General features: G+C 41.1%; 1 protein-coding gene across 1 annotated transcript in view; it reads right to left on the bottom strand.

The window, feature by feature from the left end:
• The window catches only part of CTCFL (CCCTC-binding factor like), a 38886-nt gene extending 21017 nt beyond the window's left edge, over window positions 1-17869 (bottom strand). The window contains exons 1-7 of the mRNA XM_060184798.1: window positions 17330-17869; window positions 15813-16038; window positions 8778-8948; window positions 8075-8208; window positions 5255-5375; window positions 3719-3868; window positions 1257-1417 (exon numbers count right to left, since the gene is read on the bottom strand). Coding sequence (XP_060040781.1) covers window positions 1257-1417; window positions 3719-3868; window positions 5255-5375; window positions 8075-8208; window positions 8778-8948; window positions 15813-16038; window positions 17330-17869 — 1503 coding nt within the window. The remainder of the gene's footprint in view (window positions 1-1256; window positions 1418-3718; window positions 3869-5254; window positions 5376-8074; window positions 8209-8777; window positions 8949-15812; window positions 16039-17329) is intronic.
• Window positions 17870-20551: the final 2682 nt, after the last annotated feature.

The following is a 20551-nucleotide window of genomic DNA, read 5'->3' as shown; positions in this document are numbered from 1 at the left end:
TTTTTTTTTTTACTTTTTATTTTTTTAAATTTTTTATCAGAGCACTGCTTAGCTCTGGCTTATGGTGGTGCAGGGGATTGAACCTGGGACTTTGAAGCCTCAGGCATGAGAGTCTCTTTGCATAACCATTATGCTATCCACCCCTGCCCATGGCTTGTGGCTTCCTTCTGGTTATTCAGAACAGTTTCTTTTATTAAAATATAACTTTTCACCCCAGATCAAATCGATAGGGTTTATAGTTAACAATATTTATATATTTCCCCCATATTAGGGAGCTACTCTCTTCCCTGATCCAGCTTTCTAGTCCTTTTTCCAACTATGACACCATCTCCCCAGACAATAACCTGGGTCCACCTGCATATTAGCTGTCAGGCTCAGGCAAAACCTAGTAAAGTCATGGGCTCTTTAGGATATTCCACCTTCTGCAATCCACAAGGACCCTGGGTCCATACTCCCAGAGGGATAGAGAATGGGATGGGATATGGAGCCCGGGTGGTGGGAATTGTGTGGAGTTGTACCCTTCCTATCCCACGGTTTTGTTAATGTCTCCTTTCTTACATAAAAAAAAAGAATATACCTAAAATAGACCTACTAGCTTTTAACAAAATGGAGACCCCCCCCAAATCTTCATCTGCAATATTCTTGCCTTTAGGTTCATGATTGGTCAACAGTTTGTTCTGCTTTATACCTTAACTCTTTTTCAACCATCAGGTTCCAGATGATACAAACCTGACTTCCCTGAGCAGACGACCCCACCATGTGTCTTGGAGCTCCACTTCCCTAGAACCCCACCCCACTAGGGAAAGAGAGAGACAGGCTGGGAGTATGGATCAACCTGTCAATGCCCATGTTCAGTGGAGAAGAAATTACAGAAGCCAGACCTTCCACCTTCTGCACCCCATAATGATCCTGGGTCCATACTCCCAGAGGGATAAAGAACAGCAAAGCTATCAGGGGAGGGGATTGGATATGGAGCTTTGGGGGTGGGCACTGTGTGGAAATGTACCCCTCTTTCCTGTAGTCTTATCAATATTTCCATTTTATAAATAAAAATTAAAAATAAATAATAATGAAAACCAAAGGGTATGTAGCAAGTGGAGACTTAAAGAAAATGATTCATTTCTTAAAAAAAATAAAAAAAAATAAAATATAACTTTTTCTAAGATATCAAAGGAACAAAGAATCCCAGCCCAGCCTTGTCTCCTTCCATGGCCACTGCTTCCCACCTCCTCCCCAGATTAACTGAAACACAATACCTGCTTGCAGGCATAGCCGCAGTGCTCACACTTGAACCTTTTCTCATTTTTGTGAGTTTTCTGGTGCTGAACGAGGGAATAGCGTTCATGGAAGCTAGCAGAACAGTAGCGACACTTCATCTCTGCTGCCTTGTATGTGTGCTGGTTGCGTAGATGCACACCTAAGGCAGAGACAGAGCATCACATGTGTGGGAAGAGTATGCCTTTCTGTTAGATTAGTTTTCCCCAACCAGCTAAGTTAGGCTTTCTCAACCTTGGTGCTACCAATGTATGAGGCTGGCTAATTCTTTCCTGTGTGGGGAAGGGGAAGGTGGGCATTCTATAAATATGGTCAGTTTGGCAACATCACCAACCTTTACCCACTGGGTTCTGGGAGCATCCTATTCTCCCCAGATGGAACAACCACTATGCTTCCAGAAATTGTCATCTCTCTCCTAAAAGGTGAAATTGCCTCCACTTGAGAACTTTCATTTGAAATGAGCAGCATACTGGTTCATCATGCTACATAAGGACATTCTGGGACAAACTTCTCTGAGGAACTTAAGATGCGGGTGGATTTTTAGGATATTAAGGTAATTTTATAACTATTACCTTTGCATTTTTTATTGTGTATATGAGAGAAAGAGACCCAATCACTGCTCTGCTATTTAATGCTGTCCTATTTGTTTTTGCTTCACTCTCTCTTTCTTTTTCTTTCGGTCATCATGTGGTATTGAAGATCAAATCTGGGGTCTCATGAGCATGTGAGCCACTGTTGAGATACCTTTCTGGCTGACAACCTTTATATTTTAACTTAAAAGTCTTGTTCTGTTATGCTAAGAGTCAACACATTATTATTATTATCTCCCTCATAGCTCACTTGAGACATATGGTAAACTGGCTAGACATGAGCTAAGATAATTTCTATTTCAGTGAGTCTAAAGCATGGCGATAATACTTTGGATAAGAGGTAACAAAAATTAGCAAAAAAAAAAAAATGTCATGTCTTCTTCTTTTATGGTGGAGTTATATGCTACATAGGAAGGCAACAAGCAGGGCCTGATTTCTTATGTGAAAGAAGATACTTGTTTATAAAGCAGCTTGGGAAAAGTGCTTTGTTGTTTTTTTAAAAAAAATCTATTATCTTTATTTATTGGATGGAGACTGTCAGAAATCTAGAGGATAGGGGGAGATAGAGAGGGAGAGAGAGAGACATCTGCAGCCATGCTTCACCACTTGCAAAGCTTTCCTCCTGCAGGTGGGGACCAGGGGCTCGAACCTAGGCCCTTGCACATTGTAACATGTGTGCTCAACCAGGTGCGCCACCACCTGGCTCCTGGGAAGGTGCTTTGTAAGGCATGCTATATTGAAAGTACCATTCACCAGGTGGGATAGAACTTGTATTTCCTTGCTGTGAGGTTAACAAAAGTCTTGTGTCCTTTCAAGGCAACTAAGTGACCCTTGGGCCCTACTGAGTCCCACTGGGCTGGTAGATATAGTAGCATTGATAGAATGTTCTGGATGAGAAATTAAAGTTAAGGCACCGTTAAACCCTCTGTCCTTTCAGAAATGTTTTTAAAACAGTGCATCTCATTGCCAGAACTGTTCTGGGCAAACTGGTGTCTTAAATTTTCGTATGTATTTTGAATATCACAGTGGTATGTGTTTGAGAAAGATAAACGTTACTGGCAAACGAGAAGCCTGGAAATCCTAAAGCAAGAAGAGGGGCACGCTTGCTCATTGGTGCGGCCAAACACCAGCTGGGTTTTCAAGCATATGGAATAAAATCCAGACTCCTGAGTCTGGCACAGAGTCCTTCATGACTCAGCTCCCACCTTTTACCCCCTCCGAACCTCACCTCCAAGACCCCATGTTTCTCTGGTCTCATCAGTAAGGCATATGATACCAGAACAGACATTTCACACCTGCCGTCAGCCCTTCCTTCCCTTCCTTCCTTCCCTCCTTCTTGTCTCTTTTTTTTAACTGGAGACTTGATTCCTTACAAGAAGAATCATGTCTTCTTTCTTTTGGATCATGAATTTTTTTAGTATCCCAACAGGAGTTTTTTTTTTGTTTTGTTTTTGTTTTTGTTTTTAAAGTGTGCTGAGTATCATAGATGAAGACATGAAATAACCAGACCACTTATGCCTGGGGCTCAAGATGCTCGTTTTATCTTTGAACTCAATTTCATTATGTGTTAGAACAACAAGCTCAATGTGGATTAAATTAATATTAATGAAAGTGCTTTATGAATTATAATGTCCACTAGTATTAACTGCATGTGCCTGCTCAGGCTATACATGTGCATAGAAATGCATGTAAGTTGTCCAACCACTAGATGGCACCATAAGACTTGCAGAAAAAAACCCTCTGAGAAGACGTTCCTGCAGAGTGGCTGTTTCCCTGGCTCTACAGGTTTCTTTCCAACTGTGCTCTGAAGATCCAAGTAAACAAAGTTCAAGTTCATGAAGCCAGATACTCACGCAGGTCACTCTTCCTGGCAATGGTAGTGGCACAATGTGGACACTGGTACTTGGGGACATTCTCGCTGTGCTTCTGTACAATGTGTATTTTCATGGTGCCCCTCTGAGTGAAGCGTGCATGACAGATGTGACATTCATAGGGTTTCTCACCTAGGATGCGGATGACAAAAAATGACCCTCAGTGATCATGGTTTCACTCTCACAAGCCTGATTTCCGACAAAGGACATCAGTGTCAAAACTTTTCCTTTTGTTCCCAAGACCTTCTTTTCAACTCTCTTTTCCTTATGCTTAGGCCCTCAGTTGATATGAGATTTCTAAATCAAGCCGGATTAAGGTACTACAGCTGCTACATGGCTAGGATGGGCCCTTCTCTTAATGTCCAGAGGCTTCTCAGCTTCAAAGCAGATGACAAGTTCTTTGCTACAAACAACCAAGAAGTACAGGCAAACACATACTTGACACAACAAAATATAAAGTAAGTGTGTTAGGGAACCAGCATACTTTGTTTGAATGAAAGAGGAATGAAGAAGCCTATTTGTAAGTATCTGAAAAACCTAAGGGGGGTGAAGTGGTAGCGCCACTAAGGGGGGTGGAGTGGGTTAAGCGCACATGGTGCGAAGCACAAGGACCAGCATAAGGATCCCGGTTCGAGCCCCCTGCTCCCCACCTGCAGGGGGGTCACTTCAGGTCTGCAGGTGTGTATCTTTCTTTCCCCCTCTGTCTTCCCATCCTCTCTGTCTCCGTCCTATCTAACAGCAATGACAACAAGGACAACAAAATGGGAAAAATGGCCTCCAGGAGCAGGATTCATAGTGCAGGCACTGAGCCTTAGTGATAACCCTGGAGGCAAAAAAACCAAAAAAAAACAAAAAAAAAAAAACTGTGAGGGCAAATATTGTATGGAGTTTTACACTTCAGTATTGGTACAGTATATACGTGGGTCATTTAAAAAGATATATATTTATTTACTTACTTTATTGATATAGATAGATACAGAGAGAGGGGAGTGGGCATGAGAGCACTGCTCAGTTTGGGTTTATGGTGGTGCTGAGGATTGAACCTAGGACGTCCTAGCCTCAAGCATGAGAGTCTTTTGCATAACCATTATGATATCTCTCCAGCCCTATGTGGGCTGTTTTAAAGTAAAAAAAAAAAAAGCAAGTAGGAATTCACCTTGATACTTGAACTTAATTTTTGCCACCAAAGAGTAATTTTCACAAGTTCATTTCTCTCTCTCTCCTTTCCTTCTTTCCTTTTTTTTTTTTTTTAAAGATTTACTTGTAATTGGGTTAGCAGAAAAGCCATGATGCATTTTGCATAGAAAAATGCATCATGACTCTTCCGACAACCCAATATATGACAGAGGAGGGAGGAAGAGAAAGAGACACCAAAACACTCATCAGCTATGGTATCAGGTGGTGCTGGGGTTGAACCTGGGACCTCTGGGGCCTCAAGCATGCACACTGATATACAAGTTCACTTTCAAAATGCAACTAGGCTTTACTCACTGGGCCATACATGTGAGGAGGCTTTACCTGAGTGTGTTCTCATGTGGCGTTTCAGCTTGTAGGTGTCTTTGCTGGCATAGCTGCAGAGACAGCACTGAAAGGGGCGTTCACCTGTGTGGGAGCGGATGTGGCGCTTCAATTTGCTCGCCTAATAAACAAACAAGAGGCATTTATCGCAATAACAACTTAAAAGTTATGGGGTCTCTGATTTATCAGCATTATAAAAGATATAAAAAATAGCCAGATTTTCTTCCTTAAGCATCAGAGCATATTGTACCCACTGAAAACACGAAAAGGACATTGCTTTTTATTTTCCGTTGTGAATGATGTATTTTTTTTTTCATTTGATCTATGTGAGAAATTTCCTTAGGGGGTAGTGAATGGCAGTTTCTAAAGACTTTTGTCTTCAACTTCACTTTACAAAGAGGAAATGGAAATCCAGTTGTACAAAGCGACATGCAATTTGATTTTCATTTCAGGAGTTGTGAAGTTGAGGTCATACTGCAGAAGCAAGAACACCTGTTCCCATAAACAGAGCAGGAACTGGAAACACTAGGCCTTGTTGCAAGGATCTGTATAGATCACAGGACGTTTCAAGTTCTGTGAGTTCAATATAGTGCAGGAGTGCAGGAAGGCCTTCTGCATCATTAGGGTTCTATAGGATTCAATGTGTTCAAAGTTTCTCTACGTGAAAGTAGCTTTCAAGAAGAAGGGGGAAAATCTGATTTAATTAATCACATACCCCAGGAAATCAGTTAAAAGGCAGGTAACATGCTACCCCTCAATTCTTCTCTCCTTCTCCTTCTCCTCCTTCATTTTATCACCTTTTAGGACTTTTCTTACTGTGTCTTCCCTTTCTGTGGGCCCTTATCCACCTCAGCGGAGCAGGAGATAGTCAACCACTCAGGCTACTGGTGTGAGAAAACCCAAGCCAGTCCTGCTTTCGAGCCAAGGGAAACATAATCAGTCTGGTTCCTGAAGTTCATGGAGTGCACAGCATCCTGAAGAACTCTCAAGAACAAAAGAGGACTTAGGGTGGGAAAACAAGATCCAAATGGAAAGATTTAGAGTTTTGAGAAGTATAGCACTAGGAACTTGAAGAGCAGGAGAAAGCACAACAAAAGGGATGTTTGTAATCCGAGCATGAAAGGGCTGCTGGATGAGTGGCGTGGTTGATCAAAGAAGGCTGAGTGCAAAACTTTCTCTGGCTGGCTTTGAAATGCAGGGGACAAGGTGGCTCTGAAGCCAGCCACAGCTGTACCTGGCTTCAAGACATCAGCCGGCTTGCATGTAATGGGTGGTGTGGTGGTGGTGGGCAGTAGGCTGCCCCATGAACAGCAGCCAGCACGGCAAGACTTGGAAATGGCAGCGATGGGAGTCAAGGCAGCAGCAGAGGGACTGAGGCTGACTTTGCCTCAGTGGTGCACTTCCACAGGAGAAGCCCCTCAGCAGACCTGAGAGAGGCAGGACAGTGCCTAAAAGTCCACCCCAGGCATAGGAATCCCAGGTGGCCGCTTTTTGTAGACTGTCATCTTTTGTTTTCATGCTATAGTCATAACCTTTAGCTCAGAGGAGAAATCATTTTTAAAAATAGTAATTGCAAAAAGAAGTTCTTGGCATCAAACTCCGCTCTGTCTGTGAACTTTCCTCATTTATGAAACCAGGTTGCATCATTACTGTATATAAACTTTCACTGAGTTCCAACCCAGTGTATCATCCGTCTCTACTGTTCTCAAAACCAAGCCCCTGCATGTGTCCTGATGCATGATGGGACCGTCAAATTAGTCACGGAGAAATGAGTTCTGAAAGTCAGAGTGCTCATTGCATGTCTTTACATTTATATGACTGTATGACCTATTAGAAGGCATAAATAAAACCAACAGTCTCACTGGCCCCTGAAGCAAATGATTTTAATCAGAAGTGTGGGGTCTGTGAGTGGAAACAGCTTTGTTAGATCTTCAATCCAACCAGGTGTTACTGAACAAAGCTCGAGGATTTCACAAATATCCATATTGTGTCCCCAGTCTCCTTTTTGAACAACATTGAGACATATTTTTCAAGTACCCCAGTGACTGTATTTCTAATTTGTGTGTCTTTACATATTTCTTTTTACCAATTGATGATCACAGGGAAAGAAGTAGAAGTCCTATTTTATACTATAAAATTAAAAAAAAATGAGTATTATTATTTTAATGTGGCTTTAGGATCCCATTCATGCTTTATATTACTGTCAAATGAACTCCTGGTCTTTTTTTTTTTTTTTTATTTTTAGAGCTAGAATCTCACACATGTATGACCTCACCAGGTCCATGCTACTTTTCATTCAAATAGAGAGAGAAAAACAGAAAGGCAGTGACAACACAGCACCAGAGCTTCCCTGGTACCATGGCACCTCTCATGTGATGCTGGTCTCAAACTTGGGTCATGTGTATGGCAAGGTAACTATCCTACCAGGTAAGTTATCTCTCAGGCCTCACTCTGGGTTTTTTGTTTGTTTGTTTGTCTGTTTTGTTTTGTTTTTTAGTGTGGAGAGAAAAAGGGAAGAAAGGGGGTGGAGAAACACTACAGCACCATTCTACCATACTTGGAGGTCCCCCAGTACTGTCTGTGGTGATCCCATGTGGTACTGAACCTTAAACTCAAGCCTTTGAGCATGCACCTTACTAGGTGAGCTATTCTCTGACCCCTAGAATGAGTATTATTTCCTACACAGAGTTTTGTACGAATAATATCTTCAGTAAAAGCTATTTCATAATTGCTCTTATGTTATAATAGTTTAACTGAATGTAACTTTCATGGCAACTTCTTACTAAGACACCAGGAAGTTCTAGGCATAAGATAACTTACTTCTACACTGGCATACTTGCACATGGAACACTTGAAGGGCTTCTCATGAGTATGTCTGTAACGCCTATGGCGGACAAGCTCTCCACTGGTGACAAAGGCCATATCACAGTCGCCACATTTATATGGTCTGGTTCCTATAAAAATCACATAATTCATCCTTTAAACATATAATTTGAAGACAGTATTTGCTAAGATTTATATCTTATATGTAATGGTGTCAGACTTACTTTAAAATTCCAGAAGAGACTCTTTTTTCTTATACTGTAGATACTTATTTTTTCAGAGATGTGTTTTCCCATTATTTTCATTTTTGAAACATTTTATTTATCTATTTATTTATTTAATGAAAGAGATATATAAAGAAGGATAGATAAATAGATCAGATCACTGCACATCTCTGGCTTATGGTGGTGCTGGGGATTGAACCTGGAACCTTAGAGTCTCAGGGATAAAAGTCCTTTTTACATAGTCATTATGTTATCTCCCCAGTCCCAGAAGAGACTCTTCAAGCTAGCAATGTTCCAAAGAGATGTGAGAAAAATCTTTGTACCCGACAAGGTTTTTAAACCAAAATTGAAGGCAGAAAGGCAAACCCCAAGTCAAAGACAATTCCTTAATTTAACTCAGAGAGAGGTGAATTGTAGGCTTATCTAGGCTAATTTACCATACACCATTTAAGGAAACCTCCGATTGGTAGGCTCACCTGTATGGGTGTTGATGTGATTCCGCAGAAGTGTGACAGTACGGAAAGCTTTCAGACACAGGTGGCACACATATGGCTTCTCACCACTATGTGTTTTCATGTGACGATTGAAACTTGAAATTCTGGAAGAGGTGAATGTGCAGACATCACACTGGAAAGTTCGTTTCACTCCTACAAAAAAAAAATAGCACATTAATAATTTATAAATAATCCTTGACTTTTAAAATGCCAAAGTTAACTTGATGTCACCCCCCCCCTTTTTTTTTTTGTATCCAGGGTTATTGCTGGGGCTCGGTGCCTACACTACGAATCCACTCCTCCTGGAGGCTATTTTTTCCCTTTTGTTGCCCTAGTTATTTATCGTCATTGTTGTTATTGCTGTCATTGTTGTTGGATAGGACAGAGAGAAATCCAGAGAGGAGGGGAAGACAGAGGGGGTAGAGAAGGATAAGACACCTGCAGACCTGCTTCACCACTCGTGAAGCAACCTCCCTGCAGGTGGGGATCTGGGGGCTCAAACTGGGATCCTTATGCCGGTCCGTGTGCTTTATGCCAAGGCACTATGTGGGCTTAACCCGCTGCGCTACCACCCACCCACCTTTTTTTTCTTTAAGCTAATGTTGTGATCCAACAACAGAATGCATTATTTACATTTACCAACTGGTGCAAAAAGTTCATGAGAGCATACTCTTAGAGGACAAGAACGGTACTTTCATGACTATAAAAACCAACTTCCTAACTGATCAGCTGACTTCAGTGTCTAGTCATCTGGAGGCCCTGCTTATCATTCCTTCTAGGAATCAACATGCTAGAGTTAGAGGGATGTCTTAACATTTCAGACTTCCCTATAGCTTCAAGGGACACAAGACAAAGTCCAGTGCCTGGCCAAAGTGAAGAATCCAAGAGATTCTCTCATACAGTTCAGAACTTATAAGCAGAGATTCTCTGTAAGAAAACTCTAGCCAACCCATGCTTCTCCCTTTCTTCCTTCAGTTCAGTCAGTGAACCACCAGAACAATCAACTAGGATGCTGCTGCTTGAAACCCCAGTCACCATTTATGTGTGAGTACTTAAACTGGGATTTAAGATCATTAGAATAAAATAAAATATTATTTCCTCTGTTATAAGCTATGTTTCAACTAATCAACAGTCTCCTCAAGCTAGTGGCTGAAGACCTGAATAATGTGGATTCAGAATATACCCATCATCACAGAAAGTTCTACTGAACAGAGCCAGTAGAGAACCTAGGTCCAGATAACAAGGTGGAAAATATTCTACCCACAGAGAGGTGACTGCAAAAAAGTTCAGTGCCAACTAACATTTCTGAAGTAGGCCTGAAGTTGTTTAAGCTTAAAATAGGCTTAGGGAGATAGCATATTCCTGAGGTTCCAGTGTCGTAGGTTCAATCGCCAGCACCACTATAACCCAAAACTAAGCAATTCTTTGATAAAAACAAAAACAAACAAACAAAAATCCCCAATTTAAGATAGAGTCAGATCATAACTTCCTGGCAAAATGAATAGAAATTGTTCTTTAAAGAATCCATTTTAATTTCATGCTTCAAAGAATTGACATTGACAATATTAAAAAAAAAAGTTTCAAAGTAAAAACAAGGCACTAAAGCAAAAGCCAGCAGAAAAACAAACATAGCAGACCCACATAGACGTAAGATTTAAAATAGTCAGGTACAGAGGACATTGTGACATAAATACTAGCAGTGAGCTTCTAAAATCCTTCCCTTTGTGAAATCAATGAAACAAATAAACAAAACTGTGAGAAAGTAGCCAAAGATCTGAAGTAACCAATTAATACTTATTTGAAAGCAAAAACCTGTCTGAACACATTTGGGGACTGATCAGTGGCACTCCTGGTTGAGCACATTACAATGAACAAGGACCTGGTTTGAGCCCTTGCTCCCTTGCTCCTTGGGTCATTTCACAAGTGGTGATACAGTTTTTCAGTTGTCTACTTTTCTCTTTCCCTCCCTAACAATCCTCCCATTTCAGATTCTTTCTGCTCTATCAAATAAAATAGGGAGGGGGAGAAAAACATGACAATCAGAAACACTGGATTTGGAGAGCCAACACCAAGACCCTGATTGCAATTAAAAAAGAACAGCATCAGAAACTTGTAAGACATTATCAAGCAAACCAAGCCCCAGAAAGTCAGGAACAGGGGGAATAATGTAAGAAATAATTGATGTGTGTTTCCCAGATTGTGATGAAAAACACTAGTCTACCTATCCCCAAAGCTCAATGATTTTTTTTTTTTTTTTTTTTTTTTTGCTATCAAGTTTTTTGATGAGTGGCGCTCAAGCTCAGTGCCTACAATGACTTCACCATTTCAGGTGGTCATTTAAAACTAAAAACAATAACAACAAACAAACTTTCTTCTTCTTTTAATAGAGACAGGCATAAATAGAGCAGAAAAGAAAAAGGGTGGGTAGAGAAAGAGAAATACTTGCAACCCCACTACTGCTTGTGAAGTTTCTCTCCACAGGTGGTGCTGAGGAACTTGAACCTGGGTCCTTGCTCATGAAAACACGTACATTCTGCATACCTGGATCCAGCTCAGTGCAGCCCTCCATACCAACATACATTATAATCAAAACATCAGTCCTTCCTAACACTGAAAAAGAGTACGGAACAGTTCCTAATTCATTTTATGAGGCTATTATTACTCCAATACTAAACAGATATAGTAAAATAAAACTACAGAGCAATATTCCTCTTTTTTTTTTTTTTGCCTCCAGGGTTGTCGCTGGGGCTCAGTGCCGGGATTATAAATCCACTGCTCTTGAAGGCCATTATTCTTTTTCTCTTTCTCTTTTCTTCTTTCTTTCTTTTTTCCTTCCTTCCTTCCTTCCTTCCTTCCTTCCTTCCTTTCTTTCCTTCTTTCTTTCTTTCTTTCTTTCTTTCTTTCTTTCTTTCTTTCTTTCTTTCTTTCTTTCTTTCTTTCTTTCTTTCTTTCTTTCTTTCCATAGCACTGCTTAGCACTATGGAGCCTCAGGGATGAGAGTCTCTTTGCATAACCATTAGGCTAACTACCCCTGCCCCCATTTTTTTTTAATTAGATAGGACAGAGAGAAATTGAGAGGGGAGGGTTAGATAGAGAGAGACAAAGAGAGACATCTGCAGATCTGCTTCACCATTTGTGAAGCCACTTCCCTGCAGGTGGGGATCGGGGGCTCCTTGTGCAGGTTCTTACACTTGGTACTATGTGCACTTAAACCAGTGTGCCACCATCAGCTACCAGATCAATATTCCTTATGAGCATAAAAGCAATACATTTCAACAAAGTACAAGTAAACCAAATCCAAAACATATTAAAAGGATAATGCACCAAAGCCAAGTGAAATGAATGTATAGCTCAGTACATGAAAAATTAATCAATGTAAATCACCATATTAACAGAACAAAAGGAAAATACACAGCCATCTCCCCAGATGCAGAAAAAGTGTTTAAAAAAATCCAATAGTGCAGGCATGAAGCCTCAGTGAAAACCCTGGGTGTAAAACAAGGGACTGTCTATGGCCACACCATCCTGAACACACTGATCTCACCTGAAAAACAAGCAGTCATTTTTTTTCACCATTTCCTGATGAAATTTTAATAAATTTGGAACAGCAAGTTTATGGTCAGATTGTATTCCCCCAAAAGATATGCTGAAATCCTATTCCAAATAATTATAAAGGCAACCTTATTTGCAAACAGAGTCCTTGTAGATTTAATAAAGATAAGATGAAGTCACTGAATGAGGGTGGGTCTTAATCCACATGTCTGGCATTCTATAAGAGGAAAAAACATACAAAAAGAGACACATTGGGAGAATTCCATGTGGCAACAGAAGCAGAGACTGGAGAGATATATTCTCAAGAGAAGGAATATCAGGGCTTCTGCAAGCAACACCAGCAACTAAGATAAAGGAACATACTAATTTCTAGAGAGTTTCTAGAACATACTAATTTTTAGAGAGTTCCAAGAGACTATGTCCCTGCCAACACCTTGGTTTAAGACTTCCAGTCTCAGGGGCTGCATAGTGGTACAACCAGTTGAGCACACACATCACTATTCCCAAGGACTCTGGTTCAAGCTCCCTGGTCCCCATCTGTAGGATGAAGTTTCTAGAGTGGTGAAGAGGTGCTGCAGGTGTTTCTTTTCCTCTCTGTCTCCCATTTCCTCTCAATTTCTCTCTACTCTATCAAGTTAAAAAAAAAGAAAAAAAAGGAAAAGAAAGGGGGAAAAAGAAAAATGGCTAACATGAGTGGTATTCATCATGCAGGCACTAAGTTCTAGTGATAACCCTGGTAGAAAGAAAGAAGAAAAAAAAAAACTTCCAGTGTTCAGAAATATGCAAGAATCATTTCTGATGCTTTAAATCAGCCAGTTTCTGTTATTTTATTACAGTGACTCCAGGAAATTAAAACAGGCACCAATGAAAAAATAGGCAAAGGATGTGAACAGACCTCTCTGGAAAGATGATGCACAAATAGTCAAATGAAAACATATTCCACATCATTATTCATTACAGAAATGGTAATCAATGCCACAATGAGATTCCTCTTCACACCCTCTAGGATAGTTATAACTTTTTAAATGAGAAACATGATCTGATATGAATGAGGAGAAACTGGAGCCCTCATAAACTGCTGGTGGGAATGTAAATTGGTGCAGTTGGTACAGAAAACAATTTGGCAGTTCCTGAAATACTGAAGCATACAACCTGTGATGCCACTTCTAGGGATACACTCAAAAGAAGTGAGAGGAATTGTTCAAACAAAAACTTGCTCATAATTGTTCGCAGCAGCACCATTGTCAACAGTTAAGAGGAGGAAACACCCTCAGTGTGGATCGGTGGATGAATGGATAAACAAAATATGGTGTATCTATGTAATGAAATATTAGTGAGCCACAAAGATGAATGAAGTACAAGTATAAGCTAAAACATGGATGAACTCTGAAAACATATGCAAAGTCAAAGAATTCAGACACAAAAGGCTGTGCCATGTGGATAACTGCATACATATGAGATATCCAAATGAAAAAAATTTATAGACACAAAGTTGATTGATTAATGTCGGAAACTGAAGGAAAGGGAAGTGGGCAGTAACTGCTTATTGGGTGTATATTTCTCTTCTCTTCTTTGCCTCCATAGTTATTGCTGGGATTCAGTGCCAGCACTACAAATCCACTGCTCCTGGCAGCCATTTTTTTTCACTTTTTTTTTTTTCTTTACTGGCTAGGACAGAGAGAAATTGAGAAGGGAGGGAAGACGAGACCAGAGAGAAACCCTGAAAAGGAGTTAAGGGTTAGAAATTTGAAGGTACAATCTCTTGACTTAAATACATCAGCTACCAATATACAGCAATGGTTTTAAACTCAACCACCCGGTGAGGGCAATGGCAAACAATGTAAACAGAGAATTTTAATCACATCTAAGAATGGAGAATAGGGGTAGTAGCATGGCTTTCTAAACAGAACTACCTCCCAGATTGGTTATCTGTTGCTGCTGGGAGGAAATAGTCAAGTTCCAGAAATGTCCTTAAAAGGAGCTGAACATTAAGATTTGGGTTTGAATAAACTTTTAATTTAAATAAGTGAGAAATTTACATTTCTTTTTCAAAGTAAGGCAAACTTTTTCAGAGTCAGATTTTTTTCTATGGGCTCTGAGAAACTTGGGTGAAAAAAATTATTATTTTGAGTTTAGAATATAGGATAATGGTTATGCAAAAAGTTTTCACGCCTGAGGTGCTGAAGTCTTAGGTTTAACCACTTAATAGCACCACTATAAGCCAGAGCTGAGCTCTGTTCTGGCCTTTCTCTCTCTCAATTGTTTGTGTTTCTGTCTCTCATTAAAATAAATAAACAACCCAACCAATGTGTTCTGGAGCTCTGATTCCCCAGAGCCCCACCCTACTAGGGAAAGAGAGAGGCAGTCTGGGAGTATGGATTGATCAGTCAACACCCATGTTCAGCGGGGAAGCAATTGCAGAAACCAGGCCTTCCACCTTCTGCATCCCATAAATGACCTTGGGCCCATACTCCCAGAAATAAAGAATAGGAAAGCTATCAGGGGAGGGGATGGGATACGGAGAACTGGTGGTGGGAACTGTGTGTAGTTGTATCCCTCTTATCCTATGGTTTTGTTAATGTCTCCTTTTTAAAATAAATAAATAAAAATAAACAAATAAACAATAAATATATTTATTATTTTAAATAAATAAAATATAAATAAATAAATATTTTAAAATAATTGTTTTAATGGCAGTAGCACTGATTTATGTATCATACTGCTATATAGAGCAGCATGTGTATATACTATACTGTTTAGTCCCACTTGTGTATGACTTTGCATGATTAAAGATCTTGCTAATAATCTGACTAGGTCTATTTTTTGAGACCCTGTACACAAAGTTCTCCTGGGGCAGTAGACATGTCCAGCCTTATTTAGAAGTCCCGAACTGCCCCTGCGGCTACAGACAGACTTATGACCCACATAGTCAACGACTGCCACCTCTCCAAATTCAAAGGAGGTCTCGAAACTTTACATCAGGCTCAACCTGACACTGTTGACTGGCTACGGAAGAAGGGCAAACGCTAGAAGAATTTAGAAGTCCCACTTCTGTAGCTAAATCTACAAATCACTTCCTGCTGCCTGGAAATGGTGAGCTCACTTAAAAAAAAAGAAAAGAAAATAGACATTGTTTTTCCTCCGGGGTTTTCACTGGGGCTTCATCGTTGCACAATTCTACCACTCCAGCAGTGTTTGTTTTTTGATAGAGGGTAAGAGTCAGGGATGGAGAGAGAGGAAGAGAGAAACCAGAGCACTACTTTACCACTTGTGAAGCGTTCCCTTTGCACAGTATTCTCATGTGGTGGCCTGGGGCTCCGGCCTGGGTCCTCATGTTTGGCAAAGTGTGTGCTCTACCTAGTGAACTATACTCTGGCCCTTATTATTATTATTAAAAGATTTATTTATTTACTTATTTATTATTTATTTATTGTGGAATTTCCTATATGAGATGAACTGGCCTACCCTCTGTCTTCTGTGGGCTTTTTGTAGCGTCCGCTTTCCCAGGCTGTGACTGACCAGATGCAGATATATCTTCGGGCTCTTCCACGCTCAAGTTTGAAATTGTTAAAACAACTTCATTGCTTCCTTCCTCGCCTGCGGTGGCTTCCACAAGAAAGAGCTGCTCCCCTGGTGTCCTAACGAATTCTCCTCCAACCAGATACTGGGTCTCCTCCTCACCTTTCTTAAGCTGTTAAAAACCAAAAGTCAGTATTCAAATAAGTATGACACTGGCAATTTCAATCAAATTAATCTCTTCCTTGATAAGACCATAGAAAACACAAAGAAAAACAATAGTCAGGGGCTGGGCTGTGGTGCACCCAGTTAGGCAACACGTTACTGTGAATAATGATTTGAGTCCCTGCTCTCTACCTGCAGCAGGGGAGAGGGGGGGTACTTCATGAACTGTGAAGCAGGTCTACAGGTATCTACCGTTCTCTCTTTCTTTACATATCTCTCTTCCTCTCCCCCCTTAATTTCTCTGTCGTAGCAAATAAAATAGAAAAAGAAAAAAGAAAGAAAGGAAGGAAGGAAGAAAGGAAGAAAAAGAGAGAAAGAAGTGGCTACCAGGAACCGTGGATTTTTAGTGTCAGCACTAAGGGATATAACTTGGTAGAAGAAAAAAAGAAAGAAAAAATAATTATTTGAATGACAGTGACAAATTGTAGAAGCAGTAGATATGAGCATACTTTGGAAATATTTCAATTATTTTAATGGAATTCAATGTATTGATACTTTTACTCCATTTTTTTCAAATCAGGTTTTAAAATTTTCTAATTTCAGGTTCACTAATATTTCCCATATGATTTATTCTAGACATTTTGTAGATTGAGCAGTTAATATATGATAAATGCAATTTTAATAAATATAACTATTAAGGCCAATAGATTTAGTACAGTAAATGCATTTTGGATTTATGATATTTTCAATTTATGATGGAATAATAAAGAACCAACACCATTGGATATAAAGAACCTTGTTCCAAGATTACTTGTGGAAATTCTGTCATATCTAATAATACTGTTAGATTAGTTGAAAATTAAAAAAAGAAAGAAAAAACAATTAAAGTAGCACAGAATATTCATTACAACCCATATGCATAAAGCCATGCATATGGAGCTTGGTGGCAAAACATCACATATTTTTTTCTAAAACACAATGCACTTTACAACATTTTAATTAGTTTAGCTTTTTAAGTTAAAAAAAAAGAAAAAATATATTTATGTGAGAGAGAGACAGAGAGACACAGGAATACTGCTTAGGCATATGCAATGTCAAAGATCAAACCCTGGGCCTCAGGCATGAAAGAAACACTTTCTACTGCGGAGCTACTTCCTCGACCACTTAAAACGAAAACTTCTAAGACGTGCAAGTTGAACTGGGGAAATAACACAGTGATTATGCAAAAAAGATTTTCATGCCTGAAATTCAAAGGTCTTTTTCTTACTTGTAAAGGGTGGAGGCATTAAACCCAATTGTACCTTAATCAATCTGGTGTTTTCAGACAGGTTCACCACAAATGTATTCTCACTGGTTTCAGCCCTGCTCTCATCCAGAACCTGGAACTCCATCAGCTCCACCTCTTGCACCGAGTAAACCTCTTCCTGGAGGCTGATGGTCACATAGGGGTACAAGCTCTGCTGGGGCTCCCCATCCACCCACAGCAGGGAGTTATGGGCCTGGTGCACAAGCACCTGCACCCCTTCATGGGACTGAGGTGCCGGCCGGCCTCCACGTTGCAGCTGGGCTTCCTCAGGAGTGAGCTGCACTGGCTGTAAGGCGAGGATGCCATTCTCGCTCCCCTCTGCTGGGCTCGGGACAAGCTCGTGATTCCCTACTAGGATAGGGCCCTGGGCTCTGTGGATGTGCTGGGCGTCTGGCTTTCCCAGGCTGCTACATTCTGTGACGCCACACACCCCATCTTCCTTGTCCTGCTTCTCTGGAGCTGTTTCCAGTGTCAATTCCAGTTCTTTGATTTTGGTGAACTGCTCAGAAGGGACTGGATTCTTGGAGGCTGCCATCAGGGCGGGGCCTGTTGGAACAAGCAGCAGACAATCTCAGTTGGGCACCCTGTGGTTTGGATCTAGCAGATTTTAAAGCTAACCAGGCCTAACAAGGTTCTGATCCCCAAAGCTTTGGGCCTTGTAAGGATTAGAACCAAGCTGACTCTACTGAGGCCTAGGAGGTATAGAGTGCAAGCAATTCAAGTGAAAAAGAGGGCTTGTCTAGAAGATTCTAGAAGAAATAAGTTTGGACCTCAACAGGTTTTCACGAAATGCATATTTCAGGCCTAAAAGGTAGGATTGAGCAAGATTTGAGCCAGTGGGCATTTCTAGGTCTATAAGGTTCCTGCCTAAGAAGGCTTGCAACAAATGAACAATCTAGGCCTATAAGGAAAGGGTGCAGACTTTCTACCATTAGGGTCACTAAGGCTTGCAGCCTAGGGCCATGCAACCCCTCTGGAGCTTTCTGCCATCCTTCCAAGCTTCCAAACCCCGCCCGCCTTCCCACCCCACCCCACCCCACCCCACCCCAGCCATGCACCCCACCCCACCCCACCCCGGCCATGAGAATCTCCTCCCACCCCCCCAACACACACCCATGTACAAAAGCCAACATTGACCCAAGTCTCAATCTGGACTCCAAGCCTTCTCACCCAAAAGGCGGAGCCTGGGTGCCTGGCCTGCCCTGTGCTGCCGGGCTCCGCCTTGCACCGCCTTGCACCGCGTGCTGACCACCTCAGGGACTGCTCAAGAGGGTAAGGGCGTAGGCTTAGCGCGCAGGCGCAGACTGGGACCCAAAGCAGCGCGTAAGGGGCGGAGCTAGGGGAGAGGGGCGAGAACACGTGCATGGCATGGCGTTGAGAGACAAAAGGTGAGAGAAAGTGCAAGAAGAGGGAAGGCAGGAGCGGCCTGCAGGGGGCGCTGAGATCTGGGGGGCAGGGATGGACGAGGAGGAAGATGGGAAGAAAGTCCTGCAGGGGTTGCTGGGACTGGAGATGCACGAGGAGGCGTGGCCTAAGGGAGGTGTGAGAGGCAAATAGAGAAGGGGGTCAACAGGGGGTGCTGCGACTTGTGGGGGAGATGGAAGGGGAGGACATGAGAGCATGTAAGGGCTTCCTAGGGAGTCTAGGTGGGAGAGCGACGAGGTTTGGAAAGCTGGAGCAGGTGGGATGGATGGGGTCATAGAAAGAGAAGGAGGGACCCCGTAAGAGATTCCCAGATCTGAGAAGGAGATAGAGGAACACAAGGTGGGGAGGCAAGGAAAGAGGGATATGTGGACGTGATGAGGAGGGGGTCCCAGTATACTGGTGCAAGCCAAGGGGATAAGAGAAGCTGCATGGTAGAAATGCTTTTTGAAGGGTAGAGGAATAGAAGAAAGAAACAAACTGTATGAGTGTGTGTGTGTGTGTGTGTGGGGGGGTGTTGTTAGGAATTCAGAAGCATATGGAAGAAGGAGTGGAGCCACCCCTGAAGATTAATGCTTTCTCAGGTTTTAGAATTCCTAATACTCTGAAGAAGAGAATGTAAAAATGTCACTGAACTTTAAGTATTAAAAGTTTACATTTCTGTTGTGTGAATTTCACCACAATAAGTTCATTTAATGGAGAAGAATAAACTGGTGGCCTTCAGGAAAAGTTAGATTCATGTCTCCAACTAGATACAAGATAAATCCTATTTTTGAGTCAACAAGTGATTAAAATTGTTTGCTATTCATGGATATGTATTTTGTTTGGGTTATTTTTGTTGTGGCCAGTGCTCTATTTCTTCAGGCTGACTTTTTCAGATATGAGAAAGACCGAGCAAGAGATGGAAAGATACTACAGCACTGAAGCTACAGTGAAGAAGCAGGCACACTAGCCAGGTGAGCTATTTTGCCATTACAGATGTACATCTTCTTAAAGGGTAGTTTACAGCATCCCAGGAAATGGTCTAATTTTGCAACTTTTCTGTCAAAATGCTAATGGAATTTTCTTGATTGCTTGCAGAAAAATAAGAACCCAGACAACTCAAAGAAGAAAACAATGCCTTTAGAAAGAGGTTGAGGCAGATCCTCAAGATCTCAAGGAATAGTTGGCACTTGGCCTGCTTTCATGGTCTCTTCTCGCACTCATAGTCAGAGAACTTTCTATAGGCACAAAAGTGCATTCTATACATTTGCTCATTCATTCCCTCCAGCTACTTTTTATAACTCTTGATATTTTATTTCATATCCTTATGCATAGTGCAGACTCAGATAACATTTTTCTTCATTTTTGATAGCACAGAGGATACAGCTAAAAATCACTCTTAAAAGAAACTCATGTACCTGCAGTGATGCATTTGTTAGTTAGCTTCTCAGATCAGTGGTTTTAACATTGTGTCTGGGGTTTCCATTACAGAATGTGTACTATAGAGAGAAGATAAATATTTGAAGGTCACTGGGAAAATAGTGTGTTATAATAACTTCTTTTAAATCATTTAAATGAGTTTTTCTGCATGAACAATCACCACCTATTTAATGTCTTCTCGGGCAATTTTGCATTATTGCTTTAACATTCATACAGCTAGAAAGTTTTGCCCATGTTTAGATTATGAGTTTGTGTTCAGAAGCTTCAACTACTGATTAAAAATATATTTTTAAAAGGAGATAAAAAGGCAGGGAGAGAAGAACATGGAATGGGGATACTGAGGAAACATGGAAGGGGGGGATGTAAAGTGGAG

The sequence above is a fragment of the Erinaceus europaeus genome, chromosome 1 (genome assembly GCF_950295315.1).
Source record: "Erinaceus europaeus chromosome 1, mEriEur2.1, whole genome shotgun sequence".
In the NCBI taxonomy this organism is placed as follows: domain Eukaryota; kingdom Metazoa; phylum Chordata; class Mammalia; order Eulipotyphla; family Erinaceidae; genus Erinaceus; species Erinaceus europaeus.
Note: the sequence above shows the minus strand (reverse complement) of the source record. Positions and strands in the feature narration are given on the sequence as shown.